Here is a 21527-nt window from a genome sequence, read left to right on the forward strand (position 1 = left end):
TTATGGGATCAACATATACCGAACCGAAAACAGTGACCACGAAACCGTGAATCGAACCGAACCGTGGATTTTGTGAACTATTCCACCCCTAATATATATATATATATATATATATATATATATATATATATATATATATATATATATATATATATATATATATATATATATATAAAATGCATAAAAACACAGCAAAATCCTTCCTCATCTTTACCATCGACAGGCTGCAGAAACATCAAATTCCTCGCTTTCCAGAAACTTTTGCTGAAATTTGCATTTTCCATTTCTCTCTAACATTTCCTCCGCCTCGAGCTTCTTTTCAACATACCGCTTTACAAACAACTGGAAATATATTGCGTAATAATATATCTATCAAAACTTTTTTTTATATTTTTTTTGAAACAAATCATTTTAAATGCCACAATAATCAGATTTCATTTATTTTAAGTCCAATTAAGGCCTTATTTAAAAAAAATATAATTTAATGACTTCTAATGAGTTCTAATGACCTGCGGATACCCTGAACAGAGGATTCAAAGAAGAATGGAGCGAATCCTTTGCTTTCATTTTCAATGCGGAAGGATTTCCTGCAAGGTTGCTTTGTAATGAGAGGTTGTCAAATAATAAAAAGAATTTAAAGGAAAGGCATTTCCAGGGAAGGCTAAATATGCAGCCGATCACCAAAATGGGAGGGAGAGAAAAAAGTGTGATTGCAGAACTTCTGGATAAATTAGAGGAGAGCAAAGATAGATTTAAGAAGTAGATTGCATCTCCAAACTCCACTACTGCTGCTAGTTTGGCTGAAGCATAGAAAACCGTTCATAGATCCAACAGGTAGCGCTCTGATGCAGGGATCGGAATTTTCTGCCATTTTCTTTCCCTGAATCCTCAAAATAAAAATAAAACCAAAAATCAGATTTTTTTTTTATTGTTTTACTAGAATTTCATCAATGAAACAAAACCTAATGATTCATATTTTAATGGAATTTCAACTTAAAACACCAAATAATGATTGATTGACTTTATTGATCTCACAGTGGAGAGATTTACTAGTTACATCAGCCTAAATAGTCTAGAGAAGAAGAATGCGCCAAAGGAAGAAAAGGAGCATGGGATATAAACAGTGTGTCCACATATCACAGCCTCTTTTTATGCTTTTTTTAAAGCAGGATTATTATACAGGGCGTTTACATTGCTATGTTAACACCAATTTATTATTCTTTATTTTCTTCAATAACTGTATTACGTAAAGCTGTATTAATTGTGACTTGAATTTAGCCTGAAATGTTGAGGGCAATCATCAGACCACTAAATTAAATCACTATTTATTTATATCTGCAGGCAGCAGCAGCGCGTTCTCCACCGCGATGAAGTTAGTTTAAGTTTGAGATTAGATACTGAAATAGCAAAACCAATTTCTGTGAGAATGTTGCTGCTGTCAGACGGATATACACTCACCGGCCACTTTATTAGGTACCCCATGCTAGTAACGGGTTGGACCCCCTTTTGCCTTCAGAACTGCCTCAATTCTTGGTGGCATAGATTCAACAAGGTGCTGGAAGCATTCCTCAGGGAGTTTGGTCCATATTGACAAGATGGCATCACACAGTTGCCGCAGATTTGTCGACTGCACATCCATGATGCGAATCTCCCGTTCCACCACATCCCAAAGATGCTCTATTGGATTGAGATCTGGTGACTGTGGAGGCCATTTGAGTACAGTGAACTCATTGTCCTGTTCAAGAAACCAGTCTGAGATGATTCCAGCTTTATGACATGGCGCATTATCCTGCTGAAAGTAGCCATCAGAAGTTGGGTACATTGTGGTCATAAAGGGATGGACATGGTCAGCAACAATACTCAGGTAGGCTGTGGCGTTGCAACGATGCTCAATTGGTACCAAGGGGCCCAAAGAGTGCCAAGAAAATATTCCCCACCCCATGACACCACCACCACCAGCCTGAACTGTTGATACAAGGCAGGATGGATCCATGCTTTCATGTTGTAGACGCCAAATTCTGACCCTACCATCCGAATGTTGCAGCAGAAATTGAGACTCATCAGACCAGGCAACGTTTTTCCAATCTTCTATTGTCCAATTTCCATGAGCTTGTGCAAATTGTAGCCTCAGTTTCCTGTTCTTAGCTGAAAGGAGTGGCACCCGGTGTGGTCTTCTGCTGCTGTAGCCCATCTGCCTCAAAGTTCGACGTACTGTGCGTTCAGAGATGCTCTTCTGCCCACCTTGGTTGTAACGGGTGGTTATTTGAGTCACTGTTGCCCTTCTATCAGCTCCAACCAGTCTGGCCATTCTCCTCTGACCTCTGGCATCAACAAGGCATTTCCGCCCACAGAACTGCCGCTCACTGGATGTTTTTTCTTTTTCGGACCATTCTCTGTAAACCCTAGAGATGGTTGTGCGTGAAAATCCCAGTAGATCAGCAGTTTCTGAAATACTCAGACCAGCCCTTCTGGCACCAACAATCATGCCACGTTCAAAGTCACTCAAATCACCTTTCTTCCCCATACTGATGCTCGCTTTGAACTGCAGGAGATTGTCTTGACCATGTCTACATGCCTAAATGCACTGAGTTGCTGCCATGTGATTGGCTGCTTAGAAATTAAGTGTTAACGAGCAGTTGGACAGGTGTACCTAATAAAGTGGCTGGTGAGTGTAAATGAATAAAGAACAGAAGCTCCGGCTTTGCAGAGAGGATCCAAAGCTGCATCTACTTGTTGCTACAAAAGTATCTTACTGTTCCGTAAAAGTTCAAAAAATATCCACTCGACTTGTTTTCCAAGATTTGAAGACTGTTATTTTACTGTTGTTGTGTGCAGAAATAAATGTCTTGCTGTCGTTTTCAGTGAACGTGCGAAATATGCGAAATGCAAAATATATGCAGTTAATCAGTGCATGCAGCAATAAATCAACGCTGCAGAATGCTGTTTGCTTTGTGCAGACTGATGATCAGCTGATCAGCTGTTTGAAATCATTCCAATGACACATCTGGAAAAATCAGTTCGCATAGAATAGAATAGAATAGAATAGAATAGAATAGAATAGAAAATCCCTTTATTGTCCCATAATGGTGAAATTCTGTAACCTGACTCCGCCAGATGGATTTGCTCCGCATATCCATCTGGAAACCTTCCGTTGAAGTAATTTTGGGAAGGGGCAAAAATACTGGTTAGCTGATTGGCCTATGTTGGTGATAGACGGGCCAAATAAACCAATCAGATCAACGAAGCATATGACGTACTAACAGCCAGGCTACTCTTGCCGAAACCAGTCGGGAGAAGAGCAAAAACATCTTTTCCTCTGAGAAAAGCCTCCAGAGCAGTGTTTTGCTCTTCTTTCAGTGAAGAAATACTCTGTAATTCCGATAAAACTTGCTCGATAGCCACGCTAACGCTAGTTTCATCGGCTGAAGCCGCCATGTTCTTTAGACTGAACTGTCGCGCTTCTCGTTGCGTCACACCTCAACCCGCCTCAAAGCCAACGCTGATTGGACGTTCGTTTGGTGAACGGCTCCAAATTTTCTTTAACGGAGAGTCTCTAGACTGATTAGCGAGTGAAACCTTGAAAGCTCGCGAGATCAGGATGGTCTCACGAGGCTAGTAATTCTGGTGTTTAAAGCAGCAAAAAGTTTATAGAATAAAATGGTCACACAAATGTAGACATTAGAAAAATGTATAAGAATGACCTAATAGTGAAGAATTAAAATATAAACAATAAAATATTGTAAAAGTGTTTTAACAATATAAAAACTGTTCACCTGGAGAATAAATAACCAATATGCAGCTATGGACATTTCTACAGTAATGGATATTTGAAAATAGCAGCAACATCGGGGATTTAATTTCATATAAAATTTTTTGACTATTTGAGCCGATGAAATGAGTAAATTTATCCACTGTGAGATCAATAAAATCAATGAATAATTACAAATAGTATTGTTTTCAGAGCTATTTAAGTTGTAGGGAAATCATATTTAAAAGTCAAATCATTCTGGCTTAAACATGTATATAAATGTACTCTTTATTTGACCATATTGTCCCAAAAGAAAGAAAATTTCTATTTAAAAAAAAAATCCTCTCTTATTATCTGTAGGTTTTTTCTCGTTATCCTCTGCAGGCCAGTTAGTTCTACGTCAGCCTGAACACCTAAATTCAGCCAATCATATATCAACGGTCATCTGTCAATCACATTTTTTCGGTCATAGCGTCTTGATTCATATGTCGCAGCTAATATACGCAACGGTTGAAATCAGAATCCTTTCCTTTCCCATTGAGTTGCGTCCCAGTGTTCACGGGGATGGACGTCTGTGTCTTCAGCAGGCGTAGAGCTAACAGAACTGGCAGCGTTGCGAGGCAAGGGCTCAAACATGTACGGCTGGAAGCCTTCTACACCAAACCAAGCTTCTGCCGCCCTGGCGTCCTCTTCCACAACATCTTCGTCCCCGCTTTCCTCCTCTAAATAAAAAATGGATGACGGAGGAGACTCATCCACGACCTCCGACACTAAACTCTCCTCCTCTTGCATGTTTCCTCTGTCCATAGCGTTCCTTGACAGCGTCGTTTCTAAGTCACCAATTTAGTGCTACTTGGTCCCAATGGAATTTCCCATTGGGAACCTGCTAGCACTAAGTTGCTAACTGGTTAGCAAGATGCTTCCGACAAACCGGCTACAACCAAATTTGCTTGTGAACCTTCCGCCACAACAATCCCGCCCCCTTGATAAAAACCAATCACATTCACTTTATTCACTCGTGTAAAGTCGTGCACCACTGGGAGAATTCAGAAATGAGACGGATGGAACGGCCGTTTCTCTACAACGTTAAATAACACACTAGTCATGGTGTGGTGTAATATTTAGCCAAGAAAGTGGTTCTCCACTGCTAAATGAGGCCTTTCTCATGAGCTGTGGGGGTGTTTGGCTTATAAACACAGGAAAAGGACTCACAGTGTCTCCTATCTTCAGGCCTGAACACTTCCTGAAGCCTGGCTGCGGTTTCTGCTCCTGGCATGTGGCAGTGAAGGACAGGCTGATGTCCTCAGGATGGTCCAACACCGTCAGTTCCACATTGGAGCGAATGTTCTGTGGACAAACGGATACAGAAGATGACTTTCAGCTGAAATGTCAACGTTTCTTCCACCCTCATTGTTTATGGTTGTGCGTCTCTGGTTGCATAACAGAGCAGAAAGAATGAGACATGAGGGAAGAGTTTCTCTGGTTCGATACATTTTTCTCTCTCCATTTCAACACAGCTATGAGCGGCACGCGAGGAAGCAGGCTGCATGCTGCAATTAGCAGCATGTAAGATTCCCACGCCTGTGGAGGAGCCGTGCAGAAGCGTCTCTGACCCTGAACGGGTCCAGCTGAGACGGCGGCACAAAGCTGCTGCAGCCAGTCACCCTCAGGCTGGATGATACAACATGGCAGCTGGAATGTTAATGCCTTTGTGTCAAAGATCACGCTCACAGCGGACGGCTCCGCCTCTGACACACATCTGAGGACATAATAAAGGCGGCTTGTTGCAGCCGGGGAGATGTTTTCACACCCACACCGGAAAACATGGAGGGAGGCTCTGCTCCTCCTTCCAAATGCCTCATGAAAATCTCTTCATTAAATGCAATCTGGGACTTCAATCTCTAACGTTTTGCTCCCTCTGCTTTTCCTCATAGTAGCTTCATCTGGTCTGTTCCTGTTTGGCTGTGACTCCATCCTGGAGAGAAATATCAGCTGTGCTGCTGCCATCAACACCTTTGTTTCTAGATGTTGGAGCTTGGCCTGTTTTTCAGTGTTTAGTCCAGTTTCTCTGACTGTGACTAACTGGATGTGCTCTCTTTTATCCTTTGAAAACTGGCTAAGATCTTGTCAGATTAACAGTTTCATTCCCTGACAGAGCCACCGTTTCTAACATAAAAAGTATTTAGAGGTCTGTGCTTCTTTTTCTATGTCTGCTTCTGTCTCCTTGAACCCCAGTGGGCCTCAGCAGATGGCCGCTCACACTGAGCCTGGTTCTGCTGGAGGTTTTCTTCCTGTTCAGGGAAGGGAGTTTTTCCTCTCCACTGTTGCTACAAGCATGCTTAGTGTGAGGGATTGCTGAAGAGTCAATGAGTCGATGCAATCAGCTGGTTTTCCTTAGATAGAAAACTTTGAATCAATCTGACTGGATGATCTGGTGAACTGGAAACTGCCTTGAGATGACATGTGATGTGAATTTGTGCTTTAAATATAAACTGAACTGAATTGTTTGCATTTCTAATAAGAACAGAGATGCTTCCATCTTAAAGGAACAGCCGGACTAAAGAGATTTCGGATTAAATTCAGGAATACAATGTTAAGCAGGAAGACCGTCATCAGGTTTCTTTGGGTTTGCTGGATCTTTTCCTCAGATCAGGAGAAACGTTGGGCTGAGGTAGGACACTCTGCTTCCCTGCTTCTCTTATCAGATGGATTCTTCCCTCAGCAGAGCAGCACAAACAAAAACAGGAAGCCAGACGTTCTTCACTCACGTTGTAGGCGTGGATAATCAGATGAATGACATTCTTGGAGTCCTGGTCCAGGTTCTCCACTCTGGTTCCAGGTATCAGAGCTGTAATGTTCTGGGAAACATGAAGCAAATGCAAATATTTCAGCGAAGCTCAAACTGATGAAAAAAGAAAAGGAAAAAGGGGATGAAAGAAACCTTATAAATAACGTAGAAGCGTCTGGTCACTGCGAAGATTAGGAAGATGTTGTTTTCTGCCAGTTTCTCTCCAAGCAGAGCGAGGGATGGATAATCCTGCAGAGGGAGAAGAGGGAGAGCAACAGTTGGTGTTTGATCCACATGTGCTGCCAAGGATTTACACGCCAGGACAGATGAGGTGGCTGGATGCTCCTAAAGCCTGCAGGCGACCTTTGACCTTTCAAAGAAATGATCACAACCACAGACTGCTGGATTTCATGTCTTCTCAACAAGCTTTGCTTCTTTGATGCCTCATTAATACTGGAAATTTCAGTTTATATTGGGATTAAATGCAATAAGCTGAAATAAAGGAACCCTTTCCTTTATTCTGATAAAAAATTTTATGCATCCAGTCAGCTTCACTAAATTTCAAAGACAGTCTGGATCAAGATGGAAGCAGCTCCTAGACCTGAGTGTCTCATTAAGGCGGATTATTTTTAATGCTGTTAAAGATTCTCAGTCATCCAGGTCATAGTTATTCCAAAAAAATTAAAAAACAATCCACTGGACTCTGTTTCCAAGTTTGAAGACATTTCTCTTCCCATCCAGGAAGATTTATTTTTCAATTCAAAATATGAATAGCATTGAGTTCAAGGTTTTATAGAGTGGACCGAAAACAAAGCCTTGTTTTGGCTTAGAAAACATGCAAATTGACCCAGAGGAACGGGTCCACCCCTTTGGAATGGGGGTCATTTGACTTCTTTGGCTACATTAACACTGCAGGCCTTAAAGTCATATTTAAATGTCAAATCAACAGTGATGGGAGTAACGGCGTTGAAAGTAACGGCGTTATTAACGCCGCTACCTTTTTTTAGTAAAGAGTAATCAAAATTATTACTCTTACTGTGACTATAACGCAGTTACAATTGCCGACACCCCGTCCGTCCGGACGGACGGATGGATGTAGCTACATGTTGCAGTATCTATAACAACCCAAACACAGGATTTCAGAATTAGACATCCCCAGTTATTGATTTCATACACTCGCAAAAGTAACGCAATAGTTACTTTTACTAGTAACTAGTTACTTTTATTGTGGAGTAACTCAGTAACTTTTTGGGAGAAGTAACTAGTAACTATAACTAATTACTTTTTCAAAGTAACGTGCCCAACAGTGCAAATCAATGATGTCAATAAAATTTTTTCAGTCATATCATCTTGATTCATGTGTCGCAGCTAATATACGCAACGGTTGAAACCAGAATCCTTTCCTTTCCCATTGAGTTGCGTCCCAGTGTTCACGGGGATGGACGTCTGTGTCTTCAGCAGGCGTAGAGCTAACAGAACTGGCAGCGTTGCGAGGCAAGGGCTCAAACATGTACGGCTGGAAGCCTTCTACACCAAACCAAGCTTCTGCCGCCCTGGCGTCCTCTTCCACAACATCTTCGTCCCCGCTTTCCTCCTCTAAATAAAAAATGGATGACGGAGGAGACTCATCCACGACCTCCGACACTAAATTCTCCTCCTCTTGCATGTTTCCGCTGTCCATAGCGTTCCTTGACAGCGTCGTTTCTAAGGCACCAATTTAGTGCTACTTGGTCCCAATGGAATTTCCCATTGGGAACCTGCTAGCACTAAGTTGCTAACTGGTTAGCAAGATGCTTCTGACAAACCGGCTACAACCAAACTTGTTTACGAACCTTCCGCCACGAAAGTCCCGCCCCCTTGATAATTGACCAATCACATTCACTTTATTCATTCGTGTAAAGTCGGGCACCACTCGGGAGAATTCGGATATGCGACGGTTGGAACAGCCACTTCCCTACGACTTTAATGCTTAATTCCAAATTTTTTTATTAAATCTATTTTTTTGCGTTGCCGTTCGCATTTCCAAATATATGCAACCTGTATGTGATCTCCTGTGTGAACTGCATTCATACAAGGCAAGTATCCAGCATGCGCAGTGGAGGACGTAATGGCGTCACAAGCCAGCATGCTCTTCGTTTACGGAGGTAAACATGGATGGTAGCGCCGGAGCTCATCTAGCGATCTTTTCCAACCTTAAAAACTCAATCTTTTCAAGATGGTTAAACATAAATACTGCTCTCTGCATCATCGTCTACCATGGTGTTTGGTTTTCTTCCTGCTTCTGCGTAGCAAGACGCAGAATAGTGACCTTTGTCGGGTATTAATGGCGTACAGGTTGCATTTGAAAAGATCAGAATCGTACCAGATTCAGGACCAAAGAGCCAAGTGGCCTGGATCGCAGTGGAAAACATCCGATCTGTGTTGCTCAGACTATCATAAAAAGATCAGATAGAGGTCGCATATGGACAAAAATATCGGATTTGGGTCACTTCAGGGTGCTGTTTGAACGTAGCCTTTGTTAGCCTGCAGTAGCCCATACCTGTCTATGTCTCTGAAAGGGGGTCTTTAAAGGGAATTGTTGGCTGAATAGGCGAGGTCTTCTGTTCCCCTGTAAAGGGGTTGGGGCTGCGATGATAGCGGGAAGGAAATCAACTCTATTGCTGCATTTTAGTTTTCTGAAAGCTGAAATCCGAGCATTCTTGTCCTCAAAAGAATGACCTTTGTCCATCAGGTGTAGATGTACCGCAGAGTCTTGTCCAGAGGAGGGCGCTCTTCTGTGTTGGGCCATGTGTCTGTGGAGAGGTTGTTTGTCTGCATTGTTTGTCTGCATTGAACTGCAGACACCACTCCGCTCAGATTAGGTCTCGGGGTGTAAATCACATCCATCATGGCAATTCGATTAAGTATCGATATCTTGACCCAACGATTTTTTCTACACCTTACAGGCTAGACAATGTGTCAAATTTGAAATAAATCAATGAAAGCTGTAATATCATTATGGATTTTATTGGAGAAACAACAGCAAATAACAGAAGTAGAAAAGTTGCACTCCACCTATTCCTATTAAACCTCATTCACTGAAAAATAATAATCCCCCTGGGTTATAGATTCTGAAAGGCTTGCATCAAAAAATCCTGCACATAATCAGTGCAATGAGTGCAATGCAAAACCTCGGCTCCAGACGTCCAGCCCCCTCCACAGACGCTCCGCTGCTCCTCTCCCAAATGGTAGCTGACCGCAGACAGGAGGCCGGCTTGGTTTGTTTTTATGACCGAAATTGCGGAAAACAACTCGTGAAGTTTGACCAGCTAGAAGAGTGAGGTGCATGAGAACGCTGGGACCTTTTTCCACCTGGATCTTCGCCCTTTTTGGCCCTCATGTCCCTCCGTCGTCGGACTAAATTTGCCCCGACTTCCTCGCCGCCTCGGCCGTATCTAGACCCACAGCGTGTAGCACAGACCACGCTTCAATATTGAGCATAAATCAAAAATGTCTGCATCGAGCTCACTGCAACACACTGCTGTAAGAGTATAACCAGGAAGCGAGGTAGGAGGGCAAAATAGGTTTAGCGCCACCGCAGCATGGGAGGAAGAATTACACCCAGGAGCAAATGGATAAAAATAGATCGCAGGAAAAAAAAAAACATGAATCGATTCTCTTGCGGACGTATCGATGCAAATAGAGACAGATAAATGGGTCCACCTCTTTGGAAAGCGGGTCGTTGGCTTCTTTGTTAACCTGCAATGCTCCATACCTGCATTGATGTGCAGACGCTCCGCTCATATTAGGTCTTGGGGTTTTGTCTTTAGGATGCAAGTCTCTGTTAAAGGGTCTGTTTAGTTTGAAATGTTCTGGGATTTTGTGTCTGGAGAAAATCCTCTTGAGTCTTGAGACTCCAGCAACATCTGGGATAGAGATGTTTTTGCATTTAATCTTCTCACCGTTATGTTCTGCTGTGGGTCTTTTAGATTTCCTTGCTGATTTGACAAACGCCCAGTTTGGGTATCTACAGGTTTGAAGACTATCTTTAATGTGTTTTAGTTGTTTGCTCTTCCATGTTTTAGTTGGGACATGCTCGCCTCTGTGTTCTAAGGTTTTCTGATCCAAAACAAGCTTTTGTTTTGGTTCGCTCTATAAAACCTGGAGCTAAAGAATATTTCTGACGTTTTGAGTTGAAAAAGCTTCCTGGATAGAAGAGAAACATCTTCAAACTAAGAAACAAAGTCCAGACGATTGTTTTTTGTTTTTTTTTACTTTTTTGGAATTATTTTTAAATGTTTATGATGATAAAATATTTAATAATTTTTAACCCTGTGACCATATGGGAATGTAGGAGAATACAGTAGGAGCGTCCAGAAGCCTCGTAGATTACGTCACTTCTTCCAAACTACGAGGTAACTTGAACGTACCCCTCAGGTGTCTAAAATGACCCCTAAGTTACATCACTACGACCGATTAGCTTGTTGTTTGCCGCCATGTTGGATCCATGGGACGAAGGAACCGAACCAGGGCCCACATAAACCACCAAATCCTCTCACCATCTTTGTGGAGGCGCTGTACTCGTTCTGGTCGTCAAGGTGACAGCGGCCGTCGTGTGGCTGGACCAGTCCTCCCAGCCGACCGTCCAGAGCGAGGTGCGGCACGTCGTCTGTGGCGAACACCAGCAGGTGCGAGGCCTCCTTCCTCCAGCCGATTTCCTTCTGTTGGAGCCAAACAGGTGGGGGAGGGGGGTTAAAATCAGAGAGTGTTATCAAAGGAGGAACAGATAAAAGAAAAATAACTAAACCTTTTAGTTTCCTTTTAACTCAAACTGACACTTTCTTTCTTTCTTTCTGGAAGCCTGAGAACCGACCCGAACACACAGACCCACACAGTTCTACAAAAGGCCCGGTCCGGCCATTATGGCATGGAAACAATGGTTGCATCCAATCAGCAGAGAGGCCCTTTAGGCGCCTCTTTGTTCATTCTGTAAAGTTCTCAGAGCGCCGGGCGGCTGACCCGCAGCCTCTGAACACAAACACTGCTTGTGTTGGAGGGAAGCAGCGCTGTGATGCTGCTATTCCCATCTATCTAATCATTTCTATTCAAGTCTACATCTTCCCACTCTTTTTATTATTCTACAAAGTTTGAGAGGCCAATAAAACTTTTATGTACTTTGGTTAATAAATCAGAAAGTGTGAAAGTCTGGAGGAGGAATCAGAGCAGCTGACGTCTTGAAGCTTAGAACGGGTTTTTCATCATCCTCCGACTGTGGAAACTCTAAAATCCCATGCTTATCCAATCAGTGAACTCAACACGCACAAACCTACGAGGCCAGCTGACATTAACACACTGAGGTGTGGAGGATGTTACAGAGGGAAGGTTTCCGTGGCTGATTGAGGCTGCAGGATGGTGAGAGAGAACTGTGAAGGAAACAGGAAGGCTAAAGTCGGGCATAAACTGTACGATTTTTTTGGCCTTTTTGGGCTCTATGCACAACTCCGCCACTTCCTGAACTTCAGGAGGCTCCTTTGTTTCCTGTCTTTCATGATTAGATGCACTGATTAATCCAAGTGTGTATGACCTAAGTAACTGGCCAGACACACCTGGATTAATCAGTTCGTCCAGTAATGAAAGACAGGAAACAAAGGAGCTACCTTAAATTCAGGAAGTAGTAGAGCTGTGCATAAAGCCCATTCTCCAGTCGTGCAAGAATTTTTTGAGCCTGATGGTGCGTGGTGTAGTGTACAGGGGGCAACGAAGAGCGATCAGCCTCCAACGACCACCTCCCCATCAGGAATCGTAAGGTCGGGAGAAAATCAAACATGTTTGACATTCAGTCGGCCATCGTAAGGTGGTCGTGGGAAAATCGCTCAGTGGGCAACAAGGATTCTTCTTCTTCTTGTCTGAGGAAAACCCAGCAGCATGGCTGGGGTGCAATGAGGGAAATGGAGTTCTTTCTGTAAAACTGACAGACCGTAGTAGCCATGTTTGCTCAGCCATGTCTTTGTCCAAATACGCCGTCTCCTTTTCTTTTTAGGGCTTTCAACACCAAATTAGACAAATATCCAAGGCAGCGCGTTTCACTCTAGTGAGCTTCATGTTCCTCTTCTACTCGTTTGGCTTCCGGATAGACGAGTCCGAGTAGCACCATCTCACTGCAGAGCTGAGGCCTGGTTTATGCTCAGGTTTCGTCGGTTTGAGCTGTAGCTGAGTGCAACGATTTAAAATATCGCAGTGTGTATGCCCGGCTAAATGGGGGCCCAGCACAGCTGCTCAGCTCCATTCACCGAACTTTAAAAGTTGTATAGTTACGTTATACAACATCCTTTAAATTCATTCGGCAGTAACTGTCATGGTTTTGGTTCTGTTGTGCTTTACTTTGCTCCTTGTTTTCTAGTTTTATTGGTTGAATTCCTACTTTGCTGTAGTTTCTAGATTTATGTTAGTTCTCTAGTTTTTCTGTTGTCCTCTGTTGCCCTCTTGTGTGTTCCTTTCCCCTTGGCTCCCTCACACCTGCTCCTTGTCAGCTCGTTAGCCCAGCCTTTGTCTCAGTCAGCTACATATGCTCTCCCTCTGCAGTCACTCCTGGTTGGTTCCTTGTTGTTGCTGGTCCTGTCGTTGCCGTTGTCCTCTCACCTCGTCTCTCCCTGGCTCCTTGTGCGCGTTTTCCCTTGATGTCTCCATGGTTATGGTCTGTTACATTTTTTGTTGGATTTTTGAATTCCTGCCTTTGTTAACCATTTTCATCATTAAAAACTATTTCACTAATTTTCACTAAAACTATAAAACTAATTCACCTCAGCCTCTCTGCCTCTGCATTTGGCACCTCTAAACCACAACCAAAACGTGAGAGTAACTCACTCTGCTTGCTTTTGATGTTATTCTGAATGATTAACGCGTCCGGCTTGCGTTTTGTCTTTTTTAAGTGCTTTACACTTTTCTTGCTCAGTTTATTAGTAATAAAAAAAAAAATAAATAAAAAAAAAAAAGCTATGAGTGGAATATTTACAATAAGATGGAGCAACTGCAGTTATGAAACTGAGCATGTGTGCAGACACAAGGAAGCAATGTGGCTAAGCCAGTTAGCAGCTTCCAGCTCTGGGAATCCAGTCTGAACGTCGGTGTTAGAGCTGCTAACAATGATAGCAACGCTTTACGGTCTCCATACAGATAACAGATAAACCGACTGGTTGATTAGTTCCTATTGAGACGCCGTTTGCCTGTTTGCGTTTGTTAAGAAACACGAACTTTCCTTCTCTTTGATGTTCTGATAGGAGGTTCTGGTTTCCGTAGATAATTTGATTGGTCTTCAAACAAGTGTCGATTTGCTACAAGGCATTGAAGGACAGTCAGGGAATATTCTTTTATCGCCATCTGGTTTTCTGGTAGTTCTGTGGTTCTGCCAGCAGATGGCGCCACATCTCATAGTATCCGGTGCTGAAATTCTATTAAGGCTCAAAAAAGGGAAACTAAACTCCATCAGGATGGATGATTGATGTAAATAACCTTATTTTATAAAGTGAGTTTGCATCTTTGACCTTCATCTTTAAAGGCCGATTTATGCTTCTGACGCAAAGCCTCTGCAACCATCAAATCTGTCTCTGTGCGCGACTACGCGTCAGATGGTCATGATTGGTCCTTGGAATCCCTTTCCGCACTTGGTCATCATTCTCGATTCAGTGCCGGGGCCCACCATTTTTTTAAAACCGAGGAACAACTACAATGGACAACTACGACGAAAGGTTGAGCGAGGAGCTTCGGGAGTACGATCCGTTGAAGTTCTCGCGAGTTCTCGAATAGGCTCCCCCTTGCGGAAACTGCTGTACGTCCCTAGAGATTCCACACAGACGTCGCAGAAGCATAGCAGCAAAACTGGTTCGCTACCAGAACTAGGCGACATTTGAAGTTTGTGGCTACAGAAGTCTAATCCGCCATTAATGGAACAGGGAGAATTTGGAAATGTGGAAATTTCGTAACCCTTTATAGGGAAAGTTACAGTTTTTGATCACTTGCATACCCATTACAAATGGAGTCCCCCCCCCCGTCCCTCAGTGAGGTCTAGAAGCACTAGATCTATATCCAGCCATTCAGCAAGGATCCTGCTACATGGCTGAACATCATATTTTGGCATTTGACCAATTAGATGAGCCCTTGAATGATAGATTACCTACTGGAAATGAAGTTGGAAAAAAGTTAACAATTCAAGAAAAAAAAAAGCTAATTGAAAAGTTAAAAAGTGAATAAGCCCCGTTAACAATAATATTTAGGTTTATAAACAAAAAATGTAAGTGCCAGCATCAGCATTAATAGCCTCGTGAGACCATCCTGATCTCGCGAGCTTTCAAGGTTTCACTCGCTAATCAGTCTGGAGACTCTCAGTTGAAGAAAATTTGGAGCCGTTCACCAAACGAACGTCCAATCAGCGTTGGCTTTGAGGCGGGTTGAGTTGTGACGCAACAAGAAGCGCGACAGTTCAGTCTAAAGAACATGGCGGCTTCAGCCGATGAAACTAGCGTTAGCGTGGCTATCGAGCAAGTTTTATCGGAATTACAGAGTATTTCTTCACTGAAAGAAGAGCAAAACACTGCTCTGGAGGCTTTTCTCAGAGGAAAAGATGTTTTTGCTCTTCTCCCGACTGGTTTCGGCAAGAGTTTGATCTATCAATTGGCTCCTCTTCGTCATCGCTCTGTTAGTACGTCATATGCTTCGTTGATCTGATTGGTTTATTTGGCCCGTCTATCACCAACATAGGCCAATCAGCTAACCAGTATTTTCGCCCCTTCCCAAAATTACTTCAACAGAAGGTTTCCAGATGGATATGCGGAGCAAATCCATCTGGCGGAGTCAGGTTACAGCATTACCCCAGGCTCACACCGACTCCGGTCTTACCGTTGCGGTGCGGTGGGTGCGGCGCCGCAGTGATTCCAAGTCATTAAAAAGACATAAACCTCTCTCACCGGCTGCTGAGCTGTCCGGCTGCGGTTACCGAGAAATTCCGCAAGAAAGCTATCCTTGCGGCGTGCCGGAGCCCTCCGCAACAAGCTCTCGCAAATATCCTTATTTGGCCTGTGTTATCGCGTGAAGTTACGTGAACTCAAGTGAACTTCTGTTCTCGCGAGTTAAATCTCCGGACCTGTTGCCGGAGCCGCAGAGCCGCACCGCACCGTAGTCAAAAGGGCGGTGTGAGAGTGGGTGTGCGGGAGTTGCGGTCTCCGTCGGCTCGGTAACCGCACCGGAGCCAGTGTGAGCAAGGGGTAACTGCCTCTAAGGTAAAGTTGGACCAAAGAAAATGTGTTTCTTTCACTCTCAGTGTTTTTCATGAATTTCTTATGGAAGCACTTTTGTAATTTTTCTTAATATATTCGGGCAAGTTGGCGTTTCTTGTTATTAATAATAATAATAATAATACATTTTATTTAAAAGATGCCTTTCTAGACACTCAAGGTCACCATACATAAAGCATAAAAAACACAGTGTCAGAAACAAAATAAAAACATTTAAAAAATACAGAGTCTGTGACAGTGAAACTGATATTTAAAGAGAATACACAATCTTAAACAGATGAGTTTGAGTTGCATTTTAAAATGGAGAATTGAGTCTGTGTTGCTAAGTAGCGGTGGTAGAGAGAGTAGAGAGCGGGTAATGTTATTTATATGGGATTGGAAAGATAGCGTGATATCGAGGATGACACCCAGGCCCCGTCCACATGAAGTCAAACCCTGGCCTAAAGGCATAAATTTTTCACCAAACCAGCCTCTCATCCACACGAAGCCGGCCTTTCGGGGGTCTGTAAACAATCTTTTTTTATTAAGCCTTCAGAGTGGGAAGATTTTGAAACGCCGTTTTCGCGTTTCCATCTTTAATCTCCAACCGCATTTTTTTTTCTTACAAGCGTGCATCATAGCGTCGCCTCTAAACACGCATGCGCGACACAGTATCACAACAACAATGGCGCCGTACTGTGTTGAATGGTTGCTGCTCATGCTACTCACCCTGCTGTCGGGCTTACAACAGAATCTTCTTCTTCTGGAATATCTCCAGGAAGAACAGAGCAATATCGACCACATAGTTCAGCACCTGAATTTGACTGAACCACGAAAATGGACCCGCAGGGCAACCATGTATAAATATTAGTGCGCATGCCCAACATTTCGTTGCCTGTTTTCACCTATTTTTGCTTTGGCGCCACAGCGCCACTTACAGGCCTGGCATACATTTTGCAGCGTTTTCATGCATTCATGTTGTCGATCACATTTATTTTACGTCTCCGTCTTTACGACAAACGTTCTGGAAAATATTAGCGTTTCGTGTTCGTTTTGACTTTGTCTGGACAGGGCCCCAGACTCTTAAAAGAATAGTACACCCAAAACATGATTAGCCTTCATTTTCTACTCACCCCCATGCTGAACAACACTCTGGAGTACTTTTTTGATATCTCAAATGCATCTGGAGATCTGGGAGGCTTCTTGCTGTATGCTGACATTCAAATAATGGAGGTCTATGGCGCCCGAGGCAGAAAGGTCCATAAAAGTCCACAAAAAACGTGTCAATATTCCTCCATACTGCTCGTCCAATGTATTCAAAGTGTCCTGAGTGGGTAGCATCCAGAATTTACTAGAAATTAAGTCATTTAGAATGTTTTTAGAGCATAAACAGTAGTGTATAGGATTTCCTAAAAGCGCGCGCCTGCGGGTTCACGACTCTACAGAAACTGCGGCAGACCGCCATGCCTCCAGGAGGGAAAACCCACCCGAATACCCAGCCAGCGCAGCCGGCCCGCCCAGACCGGCCCCCCAACACCACCCCCGCCGGAGCCGCCTGGACCCCCACACCAGCGGCGCGCCGCCAGCAGGACCCCCACCCAGCAGGCCCGCCCGCCCCCCGAGAAAACAGACATGCCAAACCCCCCCCAAAAAAAAAAAAAAAAAAAAAAAAAAAAGGAGCCCCCACAATGCGACAGCGGACACCAGACACCGACCCGCCCGCCACCGCTCCCCCCCACCGAGGAAGAGAGAAAAAAAAAAAAAAAGAAACTGCGGCAGACCAAACCAGATGAAAGTGCGCATTCAGCGTCTGCTCTGCCGATAATGCAAGCGTAGAAGAAGAAATGTGCTGTTTACCTGTGCAAAGAAAGAAACAACGAAAGAAAAATGTCTGAGGACTTCAGTGTTGAGGAAGAGCAGGAGTTCTTTGCCGAGCTGAATGCGCACTTTCATCTGGTTTGGTCTGCCGCGGTTTCCGTAGACTCGTGAACGCGCTTTTAGGAAATCCTATACACTACTGTTTATGCTCTAAAAACATTCTAAATGACTTCGTTTCGAGTAAATTATGGACGCTACCCAATCAGGACACTTGGAATACATTGGACTAGCAGTATGGAGGAATATTGACACGTTTTTTGTGGACTTTTATGGACCTTTCTGCCTCGGGCGCCATAGACCTCCATTATTTGAATGTCAGCAGACAGCAAGAAGCCTCCCAGATCTCCAGATGCATTTGAGATATCAAAAAAGTACTCCAGAGTGTTGTTCAGCATGGGGGTGATTAAAAAATGAAGGCTAATCATGTTTTGGGTGTACTATTCCTTTAACCTGGGGGGAGGGGGAGATGAAGAAAATTATCAATAATAACTTATAAACTATTACATTGACATTGATTTTTGCCATCAAAATATCCATATTTTTTTAATGTTACAAAGGTAATAAGGTCTGTCCTGGATTCCAATAACACTATTGGCTTGAAATTTGGCTTTTCAAATGAGTGGCCTATAAAAGGATAATGAATACATTCGGTCGACTGAAAACAGTCGACCGTTTTGGACAAACCAGAAGAATGAACCTAAATAGGAGATAGGAGATAAAAAACTAAAACTATCATTCTAAAACTCCAGAATCCCACACTGACCTCATTTATATAGCAGGCCTCTGCTTGTAACAGAGGGGATTTAGGAGCAGGAGGCCCTGGATGCATGTTTTCCTGCTGCTGAGTTCAGTGAGACAATCTGTGCTTTTCTACCTAAGGGAGAAAATCCGCCTCCAGGAGCTCAGAGCCAAACCAGGAGACGTTTCTGCTTCCTCCGTGATAAACTTTGCTAAGTTTGCAGATAAACTAAGAGATAAAGATGGAAAGCAGCACCTCAGCAGATAACGATGCTGAGATCGTTTTAATCTGGCTTTGCCTGAGATTGTCCCTGAATGCAACAGTTACTTTAATGGGGATAAATGTACAAGTTTGGAAGAATTAAGCTGCATTTCTGCTGCTACACTGGAAAATTTTTTATCTAGATAAGTTATTTTATTCCTTAAAATAAGTGCATTTTTCTTGGACTGAGGAGGTAAAAGAGACATTTTGCCAATGGAACAAGACAATTTACACTTTAAACAAGAAAACGGAATTGCATCGTCTTATTTCTAGTGCATTTTATCTAATTATCTTATTTTAAGAGTGAAAATACTCTTTCCATTGGCAAACTATCTCATTTACCTACTCAAATTAAGGGTAAATACACTTAATTTAAGAAACTAGATCGTTTTTCCAGTGCAGAGAACTAAAACGGACCACCAGGCTTAGCTCCACCATCAACCAGCCGCTATTTGAAAGACAGCAGCTCAAGTAAATTACAAGGCAAGCTGCTGTCTTCCTTTAGAAAACAATTAGAGTGGGGGAGGAAGGCGGGATGTGACCGGGCCTGTGAGCGACTCGTCCTCCAGCTGCACCAGACTCTGCTTCCTGTCTGTCACCAAACTCACCCACCTTGCAAACGGCCGCCTGCAGGATGGCGTCGAACCCGCCCTCCGGAGCGTCCCGGTTCCGCGACACCAGCTGCTTCTGCACCTCCTCGTTGAAGCGGTCCACTTTATCGGTCAGAGAGAGGATGTTACGAAAGCCGAAGGTGGGGACGCAGTTTGGGAAGAGCTTGTATCTGAGAGGGAGACATCAGGGGGGATTAATCAAACGACAACCAGAATGAAACCATGTCTGAGAGCAAAATAATGAAATGCTGGATCAAAAACACTTCATCTAATAAAGGGAAATAATGTATAATCAGCAGAATATCATCCTATGACCTACAGCAGACAGAAGGACATAAACATGTAATCCAGTAAATGACCAAATTTAAATTTTTAATTCGCAAAAAGTTAAAAAGCAATCCATGCAGCACTACAAAAAAGCACAAAAATGTCCAAATGTGTCAAGTATAAAATAATACAGCACAAACTAACAAATCGAGCATATATTACACCTTATATTCTAAATAAAAAGGACAAAGAAAAGTGTAAATTGTGCTGGAATGGCTGTGGGTCAGAGGACACACTGCTGCATATGCTTTGGTAGTGCCCGCCTGTCCAAACATTCTGGAGGAATATAACTGACACATTGTCTCATATACTAGATATGGAAATACCACTTTGCCCTCTGGATTGTCTACTTGGAACAAAGACTTAAGACTCTACATCAAAGAATGTGGACTATATCATATCACTGGGCTTTTTAGCAGCCAAACGTAGAATATTGCTGAACTGGAAGGAAAGGAACTATAATTGTTTTGATGTACAGAATTGGAACAACTTTTTGGGATTGGTTGCTATGCAACAGGCCGCCATAATCCTTGATAATCAACCAGATTCCAGAGTGTCTGGACCTTGGCCCACACTGAAAATGTATTTACAAAAACGTACACAATAAGCACCTGTTACTGTCTTGATAAGTGACCTCTCTACCTCGTGTATTATGGCAAACTCTGTACCCCCCCCAATCCCTCTGCCCCCCCTCAAATAAATGTGGATGTGTGTAGGTATGTGTCTATGTATAGATGTAGTTGTATATGTGTGTATATATATGTGTATGTCTTTGTAGTTGTATGTATATGTGTAAACAAGTGTATATTTATAATTTAAAAAAAAATAAAATAAAAAATAAAAAACAATCCACTGAACTTTGTTTCCTAGTTTGAAGACGTTTCTCTTCCATCCAGGAAGATTTTTCAATTCAAAATATTAGAGATAGAGTTGAGTTCCAGGTTTTATCCAGCAGCCCAACAAAGCCTTGATTTGGATTAGAAAACATGGATGAACGGATCCACCCCTTTGGAATGGGGGTCGTTTGGTTTCTTTTATTAGCCTGCACTGCAGTGCCCCATACCTGCATATAGCCCAATTACACTACCTTTGAAAAAATGATCCATGCCGAGACCGGTACGAGCTCGGATCAGTTAACCAGGCCGAGCTCGGTTCTGACAACCGTTTACACATCATGCTATCTCGGTTCCTCGACTCCTCCCCTCCTAGTGACGACCAGCGGTATAGGGCTGTAAATAATAATTGTTTTGTACGTCCGCAAGAGAATCGATTCATGTTGTTTTTTCCTCCGGTCTATTTTTATCCATTTGCTCCTGGGCGTAATTCTCCCTCCCGTGCTGCGGTGGCGCTAAACCTATTTTGCCCTCCTACCTCGCTTCCTGGTTATACTCTTACAGCAGTGTGTTGCAGTGAGCTTGATGCAGACATTTTTGATTTATGCTCAATATTGAAGCGTGGTCTGAGCTACACACTGTGGGTCTAGATACGGCCGAGGCGGCGAGGAAGTGGGGGCGAGTTTACTCCGACGACGGAGGGACATGAGGGCCAAAAAGAGCGGAGAGTTATTTTCCGTAATTTCGGTCATAAAAACAAAACAAGTCGGCCTCCTGTCTGCGGTCAGCTACAATTTGGGAGAGGAGCAGCGGAGCGTCTGTGGAGGGGGCGGGACGTCTGGAGCCGAGGTATTGCATTGCACTCATTGCACTGATTTTTTGCAGGATTTTTTGATTCACCTTTTCTACTTCTGTTATTTGCTGTTGTTTCTAAAAAAAAAAAATGCATAATGATATTAAAGCTTTCATTGATTTATTTCAAACTTGAAACTTTGTTTAGCCTGTAAGGTGTTAAAAAAAAAAAAGAAAGAAATCGAAAATAATCGAACCGTTGGGTCAGAAAATCGATACTGAATCGAATCGCCATGATGGATGTG

At 43.1% G+C, this 21527-nt stretch overlaps 1 protein-coding gene across 1 annotated transcript in view; it reads right to left on the reverse strand.

The window, feature by feature from the left end:
- itgb5 (integrin, beta 5) overlaps positions 1-21527 on the reverse strand; it is a 111602-nt gene that overhangs the window by 82842 nt on the left and 7233 nt on the right. Inside the window, exons 5-9 of the mRNA XM_038273205.1 lie at positions 19272-19440; positions 11075-11236; positions 6690-6785; positions 6517-6606; positions 4961-5095 (exon numbers count right to left, since the gene is read on the reverse strand). Of these exons, the coding sequence (XP_038129133.1) occupies positions 4961-5095; positions 6517-6606; positions 6690-6785; positions 11075-11236; positions 19272-19440 (652 nt within the window). The remainder of the gene's footprint in view (positions 1-4960; positions 5096-6516; positions 6607-6689; positions 6786-11074; positions 11237-19271; positions 19441-21527) is intronic.

The sequence above is a fragment of the Cyprinodon tularosa genome, unplaced genomic scaffold (genome assembly GCF_016077235.1).
Source record: "Cyprinodon tularosa strain WSP-4 unplaced genomic scaffold, ASM1607723v1 ctg860, whole genome shotgun sequence".
In the NCBI taxonomy this organism is placed as follows: domain Eukaryota; kingdom Metazoa; phylum Chordata; class Actinopteri; order Cyprinodontiformes; family Cyprinodontidae; genus Cyprinodon; species Cyprinodon tularosa.